The sequence below is a fragment of the Callionymus lyra genome, chromosome 8 (genome assembly GCF_982586985.1).
Source record: "Callionymus lyra chromosome 8, fCalLyr1.hap1.1, whole genome shotgun sequence".
In the NCBI taxonomy this organism is placed as follows: domain Eukaryota; kingdom Metazoa; phylum Chordata; class Actinopteri; order Syngnathiformes; family Callionymidae; genus Callionymus; species Callionymus lyra.
In genome coordinates this window covers 26,619,582-26,634,870 of record NC_141825.1, presented here as the reverse complement: position 1 = coordinate 26,634,870, position 15,289 = coordinate 26,619,582, and the positions used below count along the sequence as shown (strand labels likewise).

Here is a 15,289-nt window from a genome sequence, read left to right as displayed (position 1 = left end):
AAAACAAAGTTAAAGTTATGTTATTTACAAACAAAAACCAAGTTAAAGTTATGTTATTTACAAACAAAAACCAAGTTAAAGTTATGTTATTTACAAACAAAAACAAAGTTAAAGTTATGTTATTTACAAACAAAAACAAAGTTAAAGTTATGTTATTTACAAACAAAAACAAAGTTAAAGTGATGTTATTTACAAACAAAAACAAAGTTCAAGTTGTGTTATTTACAAACAAAAACAAAGTTAAAGTGATGTTATTTACAAACAAAAACAAAGTTAAAGTTATGTTATTTACAAACAAAAACAAAGTTAAAGTTATGTTATTTACAAACAAAAACAAAGTTAAAGTTATGTTATTTACAAACAAAAACAAAGTTTAAGTTATGTTATTTACAAAAAAAAACAAAGTTTAAGTGATGTTATTTACAAACAAAAACAAAGTTAAAGTTATGTTATTTACAAACAAAAACAAAGTTAAAGTTATGTTATTTACAAACAAAAACAAAGTTAAAGTTATGTTATTTACAAACAAAAACAAAGTTAAAGTTATGTTATTTACAAAAAAAAACCAAGTTAAAGTTATGTTATTTACAAACAAAAACAAAGTTAAAGTTATGTTATTTACAAACAAAAACAAAGTTATATTATTTACAAACAAAAAACAAAGTTTAAGTGATGTTATTTACAAACAAAAACAAAGTTAAAGTTATGTTATTTACAAACAAAAACAAAGTTAAAGTTATGTTATTTACAAACAAAAACAAAGTTAAAGTTATGTTATTTACAAACAAAAACAAAGTTAAAGTTATGTTATTTACAAACAAAAACAAAGTTTAAGTGATGTTATTTACAAACAAAAACAAAGTTAAAGTTATGTTATTTACAAACAAAAACAAAGTTAAAGTTATGTTATTTACAAACAAAAACAAAGTTAAAGTTGTGTTATTTACAAACAAAAACAAAGTTAAAGTGATGTTATTTACAAAAAAAAACAAAGTTTAAGTTATGTTATTAACAAACAAAAACAAAGTTAAAGTGATGTTATTTACAAACAAAAACAAAGTTAAAGTGATGTTATTTACAAACAAAAACAAAGTTAAAGTGATGTTATTTACAAACAAAAACAAAGTTAAAGTTATGTTATTTACAAACAAAAACCAAGTTAAAGTTATGTTATTTACAAACAAAAACAAAGTTAAAGTGATGTTATTTACAAACAAAAACAAAGTTAAATTTATGTTATTTACAAACAAAAACAAAGTTAAAGTTATGTTATTTACAAACAAAAACAAAGTTAAAGTTATGTTATTTACAAACAAAAACAAAGTTCAAGTTGTGTTATTTACAAACAAAAACAAAGTTAAAGTGATGTTATTTACAAACAAAAACAAAGTTAAAGTTATGTTATTTACAAACAAAAACAAAGTTAAAGTTATGTTATTTACAAACAAAAACAAAGTTAAAGTTATGTTATTTACAAACAAAAACAAAGTTTAAGTTATGTTATTTACAAAAAAAAACAAAGTTTAAGTGATGTTATTTACAAACAAAAACAAAGTTAAAGTTATGTTATTTACAAACAAAAACAAAGTTAAAGTTATGTTATTTACAAACAAAAACAAAGTTAAAGTTATGTTATTTACAAACAAAAACAAAGTTAAAGTTATGTTATTTACAAAAAAAAACAAAGTTAAAGTGATGTTATTTACAAACAAAAACAAAGTTATATTATTTACAAACAAAAAACAAAGTTTAAGTGATGTTATTTACAAACAAAAACAAAGTTAAAGTTATGTTATTTACAAACAAAAACAAAGTTAAAGTTATGTTATTTACAAACAAAAACAAAGTTAAAGTTATGTTATTTACAAACAAAAACAAAGTTAAAGTTATGTTATTTACAAACAAAAACAAAGTTAAAGTTATGTTATTTACAAAAAAAAACAAAGTTTAAGTTGTGTTATTTACAAACAAAAACAAAGTTAAAGTTATGTTATTTACAAACAAAAACAAAGTTAAAGTTATGTTATTTACAAACAAAAACAAAGTTAAAGTTATGTTATTTACAAACAAAAACAAAGTTAAAGTTATGTTATTTACAAAAAAAAACCAAGTTAAAGTTATGTTATTTACAAACAAAAACAAAGTTAAAGTTATGTTATTTACAAACAAAAACAAAGTTATATTATTTACAAACAAAAACAAAGTTTAAGTGATGTTATTTACAAACAAAAACAAAGTTAAAGTTATGTTATTTACAAACAAAAACAAAGTTAAAGTTATGTTATTTACAAACAAAAACAAAGTTAAAGTTATGTTATTTACAAACAAAAACAAAGTTAAAGTTATGTTATTTACAAACAAAAACAAAGTTAAAGTTATGTTATTTACAAACAAAAACAAAGTTAAAGTTATGTTATTTACAAACAAAAACAAAGTTAAAGTGATGTTATTTACAAAAAAAAACAAAGTTTAAGTTGTGTTATTTACAAACAAAAACAAAGTTTAAGTTATGTTTAACTTAACTTTGGCTGCCACCGCAGAAGGACCAGGACACTGTACTAAAATCACAATAAATCAATATTTCTGCAGTAAAAATACATGAAACTTTGTTCACTTATACTTCAAAACCTGCTGAACATCAGATCTTTGTCAACTATTACGGTTTATTTTTTAATAAAATACATTGTGCACAAACAGCTTTTTAAGCAACTATAACGTGATAAGTCAGTATTTAAATTATTTCAATAACAGTAAATTAATTATTTTGCAAGAAAACAAAGGAATAAACGGGAAATTATAACAGATCAGCAGAAAATAAATGTTTCATATTTCCTCAGCTTTCCTTTTCTGGTCTCATCGCGCAAGTGTCGCTTGAATCAATTCTTTAAGTACGAACAAATTTATTTTTTATTATTATTTTTTTTATATTAAAATGATGTATTAACAACAGTCGAGTTAACTAAAATAAGTTAAAAAGGTTATGAAATATTAAATATATTCAAGTTCTGGTAAAACGATGTGCGCATGCTTGAAGGAAGTGACGTCATGATAACCCGGATGTGGAAGGTAATCGGCACGGAGAAGGTCGTAGGACAGTGACAGTAGTGACCATAACAAACAAGATGGCGGGTACAAGCAGCTGACATGGGTTTTCTCCGTAGAGTGGCTGCATTCTCTCTTAGAGAGCGGGTGAGGAGCGAGGTCATCCGGGAGACGCTCGGAGTTAAACCGCTGCTCCATCTGCTTAGGATGAATCCAGGACGAGCTGGTGAGATGTTCAGGGCATGTTACCCCTAGAAGACCAGGGAGCAGACCCAGAACGGAGAGACTTTGGCCCGATTCTCCCGGGATAAGTATTACCTGGTGACCTCTGTGTTTTATAAATGACCTTCTCTGTGTTCATTTTAAGTGCATTCACACGTGATAAGCGACGTCTGTAAAATAATCATTTTTACTGACATTATGTTAGGTTAGGAAGAACTTTATTGATTTTTTTTTTCCAATTAGACACAGCAATACAGCAATTATTCATAAAATAAGAACAAGAACAAAGAGAAATAAAGAGAAAGAACAAGATGATACAATCTAAGTATAAAGAACCTAGATCAAAGAAAAATAACAAAATCCTACCTAGAGAAACTAATAATAATAAATATTAATACTATAATAAATACTAATAATACCTAGAGATACAGATGTAAAAATTAGCACAAGTACTGAAAGAGAAAGTTAGTCTTAACAAGCGTTCTTTGTTTAGAGAAGATAAAGTGAACAACCTTTTATTTTCTTTCGTTTCTCAACTTGTGCAGACGCTCAACAGCGAGAGCTGCACATAAATGTGCCCCAACATTATTCTTACAGAAGAGACACAGTAGTGTAACCGAGTGTATTCGTGTGGGAAACAACGACAACTTAGTTTGTAGCTGTGCAGCGCGCACGTCTTCTTCCCGACAACAACGAACTACATCTACTTCCTTTCAACCCCTTCAAAATAAAACATTAGAAGTAAATATGAACACAATGGCGAGTGTCTAGAAGTGTGTTACAGTGACATATATGCAGCATTCACAACTACAAACACAGACATGGCGCATTCGCACAGGACTATAACTCAGACATTCTGCATAATTATTACAAATCACCAGACGTCCCCAGGTAATACGAATTCTCACAGGAAAGTATGACCTGGGGACGTCTGGTGATTTGTAATAGTTACGGAGAATGTCTGAGTTTTAATCCTGTGCGAATGCGCCATGTCTGTGATTTCTAATGTAATAATTCCGCCGCAAATTACTTACTGCAATTCGACAAACACAGACGTCGGTGATAATTCTAGTCCCGTGCAAATACGCATGTCTGTGTTTGTAATTCTGAATGCTGCATATATATCACTGTAACACACCTCTAGACACTCGCCATTGTGTTAATAGTTACTTCCGCTGTTTTATTTTGAAGGGGTTGAAAGGAAGTAGATGTAGTTCGTTGTTGTCGGGGGTGTGTTCCACATGACGAAAGTAAAGAAGACGTGCGCGCTGCACAGATACAAACTAAGTTGTTGTTGTTTCCCTCAGGAATACACTCGGTTACACTACTGTGTCTCTTCTGTAAGAATAATGTTGGGGCACATTTATGTGCAGCTCTCAGTGTTGAGCGTCTGCACAAGTTGAGAAACGAAAGAAAATAAAAGGTTGTTCACTTTATCTTCTCTAAACCAAGAACGCTTGGTTACACTAACTTTCAGTAATTGCTTTTTACATGTGTATCTCTAGGTAATGTCAGTCAAAATAACTATTTTACAGACGTCGCTTAACTCGTTTGAATGAACTTAAAATAACACAGAGAAGGTAATTTACAAAACACAGAGGTCCCTCAGGTAATACTTATCCAGTGCTAATAGGGCTTTACTGTTTTACAATATTTTCTTATTGTATTGCCAATAAAGTAAAAGTAAAGTAATAAAGTCAGTGAGAGAAAGCAGCTAACACAGCGGATGACGCCAAAAGTGCACAAAACAATTCACCTCCTGTTGTTCAATAAAGAAACATAATGTACATTCATATATTGATGGTGTCATCAAATGTACAAACCGCACAACACAATTTAGTCTTGAACGAGGAGAAGAAAATTGACTCCATTAGCTGTCATATCATATTTCATTCTCCACAATCTGATTCATTACCTCATCGGTATCAATCTGTTTATCAGTTGACTTACGCAGATGTCTGCCCTTGTCCTTGACTAGCTGGACCATCGAGAGATTGTTTTGTTTTTCTCTCAGTTTGACCTGAAGAATTCGGGTTGTTGCAGCGAATGGACTTTAACGCAAGACAATGATTATTTAATAAGAATTAAATATGAAAGATTATCAGTTAATCAAGTGATTATTTAAAATGTGTTTTAAATCTAGATGATAGATTACAGTAAAGTCGTCATATCCTTACACTTATATTGTCTTATCACTTAGCGATTAAGAGTTGTGTGTTACTCGGTTAACTTTTTAAACCAACGTAACCATTGGTGCTCTGAACTCATTACTCTTTCATGTTAACGTCAAAAGGCACCGCTGGGATTCGAACCCAGGATCTCCTGTTTACTAGACAGGCGCTTTAACCATCTAAGCCACGGCGCCGGTAAACCCGGACGTATACGGTTCCGAGTTGGAAGATACTGCAGTCGAACGGAACCAGATACTGCATCAACTGTCAGAGCCTGTTGCCATAGTGATCAGTGACGCAGCAAACACGTGTTTTTTAAACTTTCGATAAACGTTTCTATTAATCGCATTACTTTTAAATCAGAACCATGAAAAGTGATCTATAGTTAAACAGTTTAGTAAAGTCATTAAATCAGAACCATCAACGAGATTTAAATGTTTAGTTCAGTCAATATCAACGGCGGGACCCATTTTGATTGACGTTTCCTTTGACCAATGGGGTGCAGTGGGCGGGAGTATCCGGCAAGATCTGTTTCCGGGACGAGTACGCGTTGATACACACATGCACGTGTGTGTGTGATGTACTAGTTTCTCTTCTGCTCTTGCTTGTCAGACTGAACGCGTTTTTTGTGAGTCATATGAAGTTTTATTTGCAAGTTAGTTGCTGTTCTGATAGCATCTCACGGACGCAGTTCTGTTAGCTGCTATGCTAACGTGTGTGTTTGTGCCATTCAGGGAGAAACATCTGTTTAAGCAGCATATTGTCTTCCGTTCAAGCTCTGTGGACGGTAAAATATTCTGTTTTCTACATGTCACAATGTTTTTCTATTGGGTTTTCGCTCTTTTCTGAACTATGTTACGTTTAACATCAATGCATAACTATAACAGATGTAAATGACTTGAGCGTCAGACTGGATTCAAAAGTGTGTTTGTTGACAAGTTTGTTAAGTTGTAAAACGTCACTCCAAGTACATTAATGGAGATGAATAAAGTCCCACCTTTTAATATTGACCCATGTGTTTGTTGTTAATGCTTATTCATTCACTCAAAATGTTCCCTTTCTTTCGTTGACTTCTCTTCGTCTCCTAGTTTGAATCTAAAATGTCGGAGTCGGTGAACTCCTGCGCTCAGGTCGGGGAGAAAAGAGGGACCCCGGAGGATGAGGAGGAGAAGACGGTGACCAAGAAACCAAGAGTGGAAGGCGACAGACTTCCTCCTCACGGGGAGAATGAGGGAGAGCCTGAAGAAGAAGAAGAAGAAGGAGAAGAAGTAGGAAACGATGGGGAGAGATTCGCAGAGATGATGAAGCACGGACAGACGGAGGTCGACGTGGGTATCTTGAAGTACATCAGTGATCTCGAGGGCTTCTCTGGGATTCTGAAAGAGAGGTTTGTACATTAGATGCAGGAATATAAGTAGATATTTTGTCTATGAGTCATTTAGAAACTTGTTTTATTTGTCTCCCTAAAGGTATTCGGATTTCGTGGTACATGAGATAGGAAAGCAAGGGAAGATCGTTCACTTGGACGACTTGACCATTCCGGCGGTGATTGAGGTGAAACTTCAGTTTGTTCCAGATGTCAATCTACAGTTATGTTATCTGAAGGTATCCAGTATGTTGGATCACCCTCTGTCTTAAAAACTTTTGCCAGTACATTCGAGAGGAAGAAGCTTTGTTTGTTTCCATGACACTTCAAAACTAGCAAATCAGATCCCTTGATTCTGTCTTCGATTCTTTCGCTGTGTGTGTGTGTGTGTGTGTGTGTGTGTGTGTGTGTGTGTGTGTGTGTGTGTGTGTGTGTGTGTGTGTGTGTGTGTGTGTGTGTGTGTGTGTGTGTGTGTGTGTGTGTGTGTGTGTGTGTGTGTGTGTGTGTGTGTGTGTGTGTGTGTGTGTGTGTGTGTGTGTGTGTGTGTGTGTGTGTGTGTGTGTGTGTTCATCAGGAGGTGGCAGAAGAAACACCGCAGTTGCCGGAATCCGACGTTTTGACCGATGAACAGAAGAAGAAGCTCGCTGAACTCCAGCTCTTCAAGAACAAAGAGGACAACGTCTTAATTGAGGTTGGTGAAGGAAGTAACATTAAAACATGGCCATTGACCAGAAGAATATTAACAATGAGGATCAGAGACAGAATATTGGGACCATTTAGACAACTTCATCAACAATTGTAAATGTAATGAAAAGTAAGTAAGTAAGTAATTTTTATTTATATAGCGCTTTTCCAGACCAGGGTCACAAAGTGCTTGAATAATCAAAACAATATTCAATAAAGTATATACTTTAAAGGTCAAGATAACACTGAGAACACAACAGGAGTTCCAGAAAATCAAGGAAAAGCCTGAACAAATAAAAACGTCTTAAGATGTTTCTAGAAGGAGTCAGTAGATCATCAAACACAGATGTTTCTTGAAGGAGTCAGTAGATCATCAAACACAGATGTTTCTTGAAGGAGTCAGTAGATCATCAAACACAGATGTTTCTTGAAGGAGTCAGTAGATCATCAAACACAGAGATGGTTCCAAAGCTTAGGAGCAACAGTCTGGAAGGATTTCTCTCCTCTGGTCCGGAAGTTCAGGAACCATCAGTAGATTCTGATCCACAGACCTCAGAGCCCGAGCTGGGGTGTAAGTCTGAATCAGATCACTGATGGAAGGTCTGACCATGAATAGATCTGAAAGTAAGAACCAGAATTTTAAAATGATCCTGAAAGAAACTGGCAGCCAGTGAAGAGTTTGAAGGAGAAATGTGAGTTCTTCTACTAGAGCGGCTCAGAATTCTGGCTGCAGAGTTTTGTATGAACTGCAGGCGAGACACATCCTTCTTGTTGAGACATGAAAACAAACTGTTGAAATACACCAGGATGAGCATCTTTCTGGTTTAAGAAAACAATATGTCAGAAGGTGTATTTATTCCTACAATCGGCTCTTAAATGCCTGACATGACTTTGAGTGAAAGAACTGTATTTGTAACCATGCAGTAAAAGGGATTGAAATGACTCGACAACCAAAGTAAAAAGATCACGTCCTCACACCTCTGTGATGAGAGGAGGATTGATCTCAGTCTCTCCGTCTCTACAGGGGGATGAAGCCAAAGAAAAGAGGACGCTGGTCCACAAAGCCATCAAAGCTCAGTTTCCTGGTCTGGAGACGAAGACGGAAGAGAAAGACGGACGGAAATACATCGTGGCGTATCACGCAGCTGGGAAGAAGGCCCTCGAAGGTACACGGCAAAGAGTGTATCTTGAGTATTTGTAAAAAAAAAAACATCTTTATAGTTGGATTACAACTGAGAGCATGGTTGACACGGCTGCATGTCTTGTGATCTTACAATAAACCTGCAGGCGGAAAGAATTCACACAGTAGCTGTCTGGACCTAAGTGGTCAAATTCAGTTATTGTTTCTAGAAAGAGCTTCGTAAGTTTGGGTCTCGTTCTGTTTGGCATGATCGCTCCAACTGCATGCAGCTCTACCTCTGTAGCCTCTTTTGTAACTCTGTCCTTCTATCCTTTTTTTGCTGTTCTCTATGGGACAGGCGTCAAAATCAGTGCAGGTAAGCACTTTACCGTAACAGAGAACCTGGGGATGTCCTGGAGTTTAAACTCACGACCCCTACAAAGGTCGTGCTCTGGAAAAAAAAACGCTTCTCCAAAAATAAGCAGATTGAATTTGTTTCTTGAAATTAGCAAGAAAAGTAATTGTTAGCGATACTGTTAATATTTGTGTCTTTTTTATCACCTTGTGATGTTCAAAAAGAACATTTTCCTGTCAAAGATATCATCATTCATTCAATTTATCTATGAACTTCGATTAGAAACTTGAATTTTTAAGGTTGAATTTAAATTTCTGACTCATATTTAACTGTGATCATTTGCCATAATAACCTTAAGTAAACCATCCGGTCATCAAATGAATAAATCTTTTTTTTTGGCACTATAATAACGGTGTTAAATTCAAGACACTTGCCTACTAGAAAAAATGAACACTAGTCTTGCAATAACCTACATTTTTATATTTAGGGATGAAAGAGTCAAAAAACACCTTTTCCCTTCATAATAATGAATCTGCAGAACATGTCTTTAAAATGTTGTCCAACCTGAAAGTCTTTTTTTACAGTAGATATTAAGTCTGTTCTTTGAATCAAGACATTTAGGCTAGAAATATGGTTTTCAGAAGAACTTTTTCTCCCCCTCTTTGATGTCATTAAAACGTCTAGAATTAAGTCTAATATTTTTCGTCTGTTGAGATTATTACAGATCAAGTCCCAAATAGTGTCGAGCATTTGTCAGTTTGTTGCCTCAACCGGAGTGAAAGTTTTGCATTTGAAGTCTGAATGATAAAAATCATCATCATAGTTCGGGTTTTTCTAAATGTCTGCCTCTCTTGCAGCTCCTCGGAAACACTTCTGGCCCAGAAACCGCGGCAGCTTCTGTCACTTTGTGCTCTACAAGGAGAACAAGGACACGATGGACGCCATCAACGTCCTCTCCAAGTTCCTCAGGTATCTTCGCCGTAACACGAGCAGTGACGACCGAAGCTGGATCTGAATGCGTTTGTCTCCAGGCTCAGACCCAACATGTTCTCCTACATGGGCACCAAAGACAAGCGGGCCATCACAGTGCAGGAGATCGCCGTTCTCAAGTGAGGTTCCTTTTTTTTTTTTCAGGGTCCTTAAAACAATCAGGAGCTAAAGAGAAGGATTTGTTTCCGTGCAGGATCACAGCAGAGAGGTTGTCCCACCTCAACAAGTGCCTCAATAACCTCAGACTGGGGAACTTCTCCTACAAGAACCATCCTCTCAAGCTGGGTGAGCTGCAGGGGAACCACTTCACCGTGATCATCAGGTAAGACCACGAAGATGCCACGTCTGAGACCACGAACCACTCTTGGATGTCGAGGATAAATATTCCACTGATCTTCAGGAACATCTCGGGGACGGACCCTCAGGTCCACCAGGCCATGAAGTCTCTGCAGGAGACGGGTTTCATCAACTACTACGGGATGCAGCGCTTCGGTACCACGGCCGTCCCCACTCAGAACGTCGGGAGGTGAGAACGTTTTCTGCTCCACGCCCGCAGTGGTCAGGAGTCTAATGGACCGCTTGTCCTCGACAGAGCCATCCTGAGGAACGACTGGAACGAGGTGGTGGACCTGATTCTGAAGCCGCGTCCAGGAGGTACCTGGGATCTTTATGAGCTTTAGATGGGTGTAGTTATTAGCTTTTAATTTAATACGGACTGACGGTGCTCTAAAGTAAATAACCTCCACCCAAGCTACCTCTGGGGTCATAAGTAAGAGGTGGAGGAGAAGAGGTACGAATATATGTTATAGTTTACCCCCCTTTGTTTAAAAAGAAATAAACAAAAAAAATATATATTTATTTTGTGATATTATCTTGAGGCCAAAGGCAAATTATTATTTTGTTTTTACCATCTGTGTAAATGTGGCATGAGTTTAAAACCACTGGTTTGAAGTTACTGCTCATTTACTTCGACTGAGAACAATCTATGAACTTAAATGATGTCACAACATGATCTGGATTTTATAATCCATGCGTTTGTGTCGTTTACACTATTGTAACAGTTTATTTAGTGTCTAAACCAGAAGGATGTGTTTCGCCTGCAGTTCATACTAAACTCTGCAGCCAGAATTCTGAGCCGCTCTAGTAGAAGAACTCACATTTCTCCTTCAAACTCTTCACTGGCCGCTCTAGTAGAAGAACTCACATTTCTCCTTCAAACTCTTCACTGGCTGCTCTAGTAGAAGAACTCACATTTCTCCTTCAAACTCTTCACTGGCTGCTCTAGTAGAAGAACTCACATTTCTCCTTCAAACTCTTCACTGGCTGCTCTAGTAGAAGAACTCACATTTCTCCTTCAAACTCTTCACTGGCTGCTCTAGTAGAAGAACTCACATTTCTCCTTCAAACTCTTCACTGGCTGCTCTAGTAGAAGAACTCACATTTCTCCTTCAAACTCTTCACTGGCCGCTCTAGTAGAAGAACTCACATTTCTCCTTCAAACTCTTCACTGGCTGCTCTAGTAGAAGAACTCACATTTCTCCTTCAAACTCTTCACTGGCTGCCAGTTTCTTTCAGGATCATTTTAAAATTCTGCTTCTTACTGTTGGTTTAGAAAAAGCGTTCTATAAATATTACTTACTTACACCAAACATCACTTTTTGTAATGCGGGACAAACTGGTCGACTCCTGCTCCTCTTGTTTTCTTCTTGAAAGTTTATTTGAAGCTGCTAGTTTTATATTTTAGTTGCGCGAGTCTAATGTAGAATTTTGTTTCGTAAACTCTTCCCTGCAGCGGAGAAAGAGTTCCTGGTTCGCTGCAGAGAGGAGTGGGCCAAGTCCCAGGACCCTGAGGCCGCCTTGAAGAAGCTGCCCAACAAGCGCTGCGTGGAGGGTCAGCTGCTGCGAGGTCTGTCCATGTACGGCAAGAAGAGCATCGTCACGGCCTTCGCACTGGTCTGCTTCTCACTCTCTTGACTCACGACTCGTTCAACCCTCCACTCGGGGCTCACTCCTGCTGTCCCGGCACAGATCCCCCGCAACAACCGGCTGATGTACATCCACAGCTACCAGAGCGTGGTCTGGAACACCATGGTGAGCCGCAGGATCGAGGCCTTCGGGCTGAAGCCGGTCGGGGGCGACCTGGTGCTCCGAGGAAGTGAGTCCAGATGTGAATGGTGTTAAAAGGTGGATGATGATCAAGATGGACGACTTCTTTGAGTGTCATCATCTCAACCAATGCTGTGTCTCAAGTCACATACTAGCGTACTTAAAGTTAGTATTTTTTAGTGCGTAAGTGCGTCTCAATTCTTAGTATGTGCCATACACACTAAATTGTCACTAAAACACACACACAACTATGGTTCGATGGACACTAACCACACTAAACGGCCGCCATCTTAGACTTTCTTCTGCAAGATGAGATTAGTCAGTGATTGAGATGAGTTCTGGTCACTAACTGATGTCAGGTTCAGTCTCAGAACTCTCTGGACACGGTTACCGTTTCTATCCTTCATATGTATTTTGATTTCAAATACAATGCTTTAAAAAAAGAAATGAATACTTGATAAATATTGAAAATATAAACTGCAAGGAAGGATAAAAATCGGTGAAAACCTGGATGAGCCGATCTGAGCTCCTCCCTCTTCAGTGTGTGCATGTAGTTTTAGAAGAAAGTGTGTGTCAAGAATGAGATGAAACTGCAGACTTCCCGACAAGATTGAAGGTCTCGTATGTACAAATTTAACTGCTGATATCCATGTCAGCCTTACTGGTCCAGCCATGATGGAAATGAGTGCAACTGCCATCTCCAACCCACTGTCTGGTCTCTCATCTGCAGTGATCACCAGAATTCAAAATATGACCACAATATTTGAGTGTTAACATGATTTTAACAGTAGTTGTGTGTTTGTGTGAAGCCACCGCACACGTGCTGTCTGAGGAGGAAGCTCAGCAACACACCATACATGACATCGTGATGCCGCTGCCTGGATACGACGTCGTCTACCCGACACATCACGGTCAGACATCATCATTGTGTAGTTAATCTTCACCGCTGCAGACGTACAAGTGTGTGTGTGTGTGTGTGTGAGACAGTGGGCGAAGGCTACCGGGAGCTGCTGAGCGCCGACAGCCTGGACATCGACAACATGCGGCACAAGGTCAAGGACTACTCTCTGCCGGGGGCCTACAGACGGGTCGTCATCAAACCCACGGACGTCAGCTGGTCCGTCCTCTTGTCGTGGTCCGGGTTCCACCGACAGCATGTCACTGATGCCGATGTCTTCCTGTTCAGGGAGGTGATCCGGTACGACGACCCGCGGATCTCCCTCGTGCACACGGACCTGGAGAAGCTGGAGAACAAACCGGCGCCGGTCTTTAACACGGGTCAGAACCTTTGGGTCCAAAATGTTAGATTGAAAGACAAAAAAGTTTTAATGTTGGAGTTTTGAAGAGGAAAAAAAAAATATATATATATATATATATATATATATATTTAAATGTTAAAGTTTTGAAGAGGTAAAAAAAGTATATATATATATATATATATATATATATATATATATATTGTGGGTGTTTTGAAGAGGAAAAAAAAAACTAAAAATACTTTAATGTTAGAGTTTTGAAGAGTAAAAAAAAAACAAACAAAAAAAAGCTTTTAATATTGAAGTTTTGAAGAGGAAAAAACAAACAAATAACTTTTAATGTTGGAGTTTTGAAGAGGTAAAAATATATATATATATCTTTAAATGTTGGAGTTTTGAAGAGGTAAAAATATATATATATCTTTAAATGTTGAAGTTTTGAAGAGGTAAAAAAATATATATACATCTTTAAATGTTGAAGTTTTGAAGAGGAAAAAACAAACAAATAACTTTTAATGTTGGAGTTTTGAAGAGGTAAAAATATATATATATATCTTTAAATGTTGGAGTTTTGAAGAGGTAAAAATATATATATATCTTTAAATGTTGAAGTTTTGAAGAGGTAAAAAAATATATATACATCTTTAAATGTTGAAGTTTTGAAGAGGTAAAAAAATATATATATATCTTTTAATGTTGGAGTTTTGAAGAGGTAAAAAAATATATATATCTTTAAATGTTGAAGTTTTGAAGAGGTAAAAATATATATATATATCTTTAAATGTTGGAGTTTTGAAGAGGTAAAAACAAACAAATAACTTTTAATGTTGAAGTTTTGAAGAGGTAAAAAAATATATATATATCTTTAAATGTTGGAGTTTTGAAGAGGAAAAAACAAACAAATAACTTTTAATGTTGAAGTTTTGAAGAGGTAAAAATATATATATATCTTTAAATGTTGGAGTTTTGAAGAGGTAAAAATATATATATATCTTTAAATGTTGAAGTTTTGAAGAGGTAAAAATATATATATATCTTTAAATGTTGAAGTTTTGAAGAGGTAAAAATATATATATATCTTTAAATGTTGGAGTTTTGAAGAGGTAAAAATATATATATATCTTTAAATGTTGAAGTTTTGAAGAGGTAAAAATATATATATATCTTTAAATGTTGAAGTTTTGAAGAGGTAAAAAGACGACACGTTCTCTTCTTCCGCCCACAGAGGGAAAGTACCGGGCGCTCCGGATGGAGTTCTCTCTGCCTCCCTCCACTTACGCCACCATGGCGATCCGGGAGGTTCTGAAGCTGGACACCAGCATCAAGAAGCAGACGCAGCTGAACACCACCTGGTTCAACTGAGTCCAGGTGCTGCCGGTTCAGTGGGAGACTTGGTTCCGTGAGAACCTGACCGTTATTTTCTTTGAGAGACAAAGAGCTGATTTAGGATTTTTAACGATTGCTGTCATTAGGACATGATGAAGATGATGATGATGAAGATGATGATGATGATGTCGTCGTGTTCTGTCCGTGAACAACTGTTTTTACTTTCACTCGACTCCTGATGGAAGGAGATATTAAACGTCTTTAGTTACATTTGACTTCTCGTCGTTACTCAAATAACATTTTTAAAAATCTTCTCTTCCCGTCTTTCTTTCAAGTAGAACGTGATCTTGAAAATAAACTTGGTTTTTGTTTCCTGATTTGGGGATAGAAGTGGTTTTCTGTCAAGATGGCAACCTTTCCAGGGTGTCCCCTGCCTCTGGCCCTGAGGAGTTAAGATCAATGTGTAATTACTGGTTAAAACTTAACTAAAATGATATATTTGTATTTATTGTGAGGAAATAACTTTGAATATAAATGTAAATACTTTATACTTCAAGTTTTTTTCCTTCATCTTCCTGCTGACAGATTGTTTTCTGCTTAAAGGAACAAAAACTATACTTTGAAAAGGGTTTTTTAAGAAAAAAAATTGAA

General features: G+C 36.2%; 1 protein-coding gene and 1 non-coding gene across 3 annotated transcripts; one reads left to right on the top strand and one right to left on the bottom strand.

The window, feature by feature from the left end:
* The first annotated feature begins 3,192 nt into the window (after window positions 1-3,192).
* pus7 (pseudouridine synthase 7) lies at window positions 3,193-15,015 on the top strand. Of its 2 annotated transcripts, none has more exons than XM_087797675.1 (17): window positions 3,193-3,268; window positions 6,170-6,222; window positions 6,524-6,822; window positions 6,905-6,989; window positions 7,376-7,492; window positions 8,510-8,651; window positions 9,818-9,929; window positions 9,992-10,069; window positions 10,144-10,272; window positions 10,351-10,476; window positions 10,543-10,604; window positions 11,743-11,903; window positions 11,979-12,105; window positions 12,866-12,967; window positions 13,044-13,173; window positions 13,243-13,334; window positions 14,538-15,015. In XM_087797675.1, the coding sequence occupies exons 1-17, from the start codon at window positions 3,250-3,252 to the stop codon at window positions 14,672-14,674; spliced, it is 1,971 nt and encodes a 656-aa protein (XP_087653801.1). In that variant the 5' UTR covers window positions 3,193-3,249; the 3' UTR covers window positions 14,675-15,015. The 2 variants fall into 2 exon arrangements, with proteins under 2 accessions (XP_087653801.1, XP_087653802.1); XM_087797676.1 differs by lacking the exon at window positions 3,193-3,268 and adding an exon at window positions 5,793-6,063.
* Window positions 5,556-5,629, bottom strand: trnat-agu (transfer RNA threonine (anticodon AGU)). Its single transcript has one exon. It is a non-coding gene; the product is annotated as a tRNA-Thr (tRNA).
* Window positions 15,016-15,289: the final 274 nt, after the last annotated feature.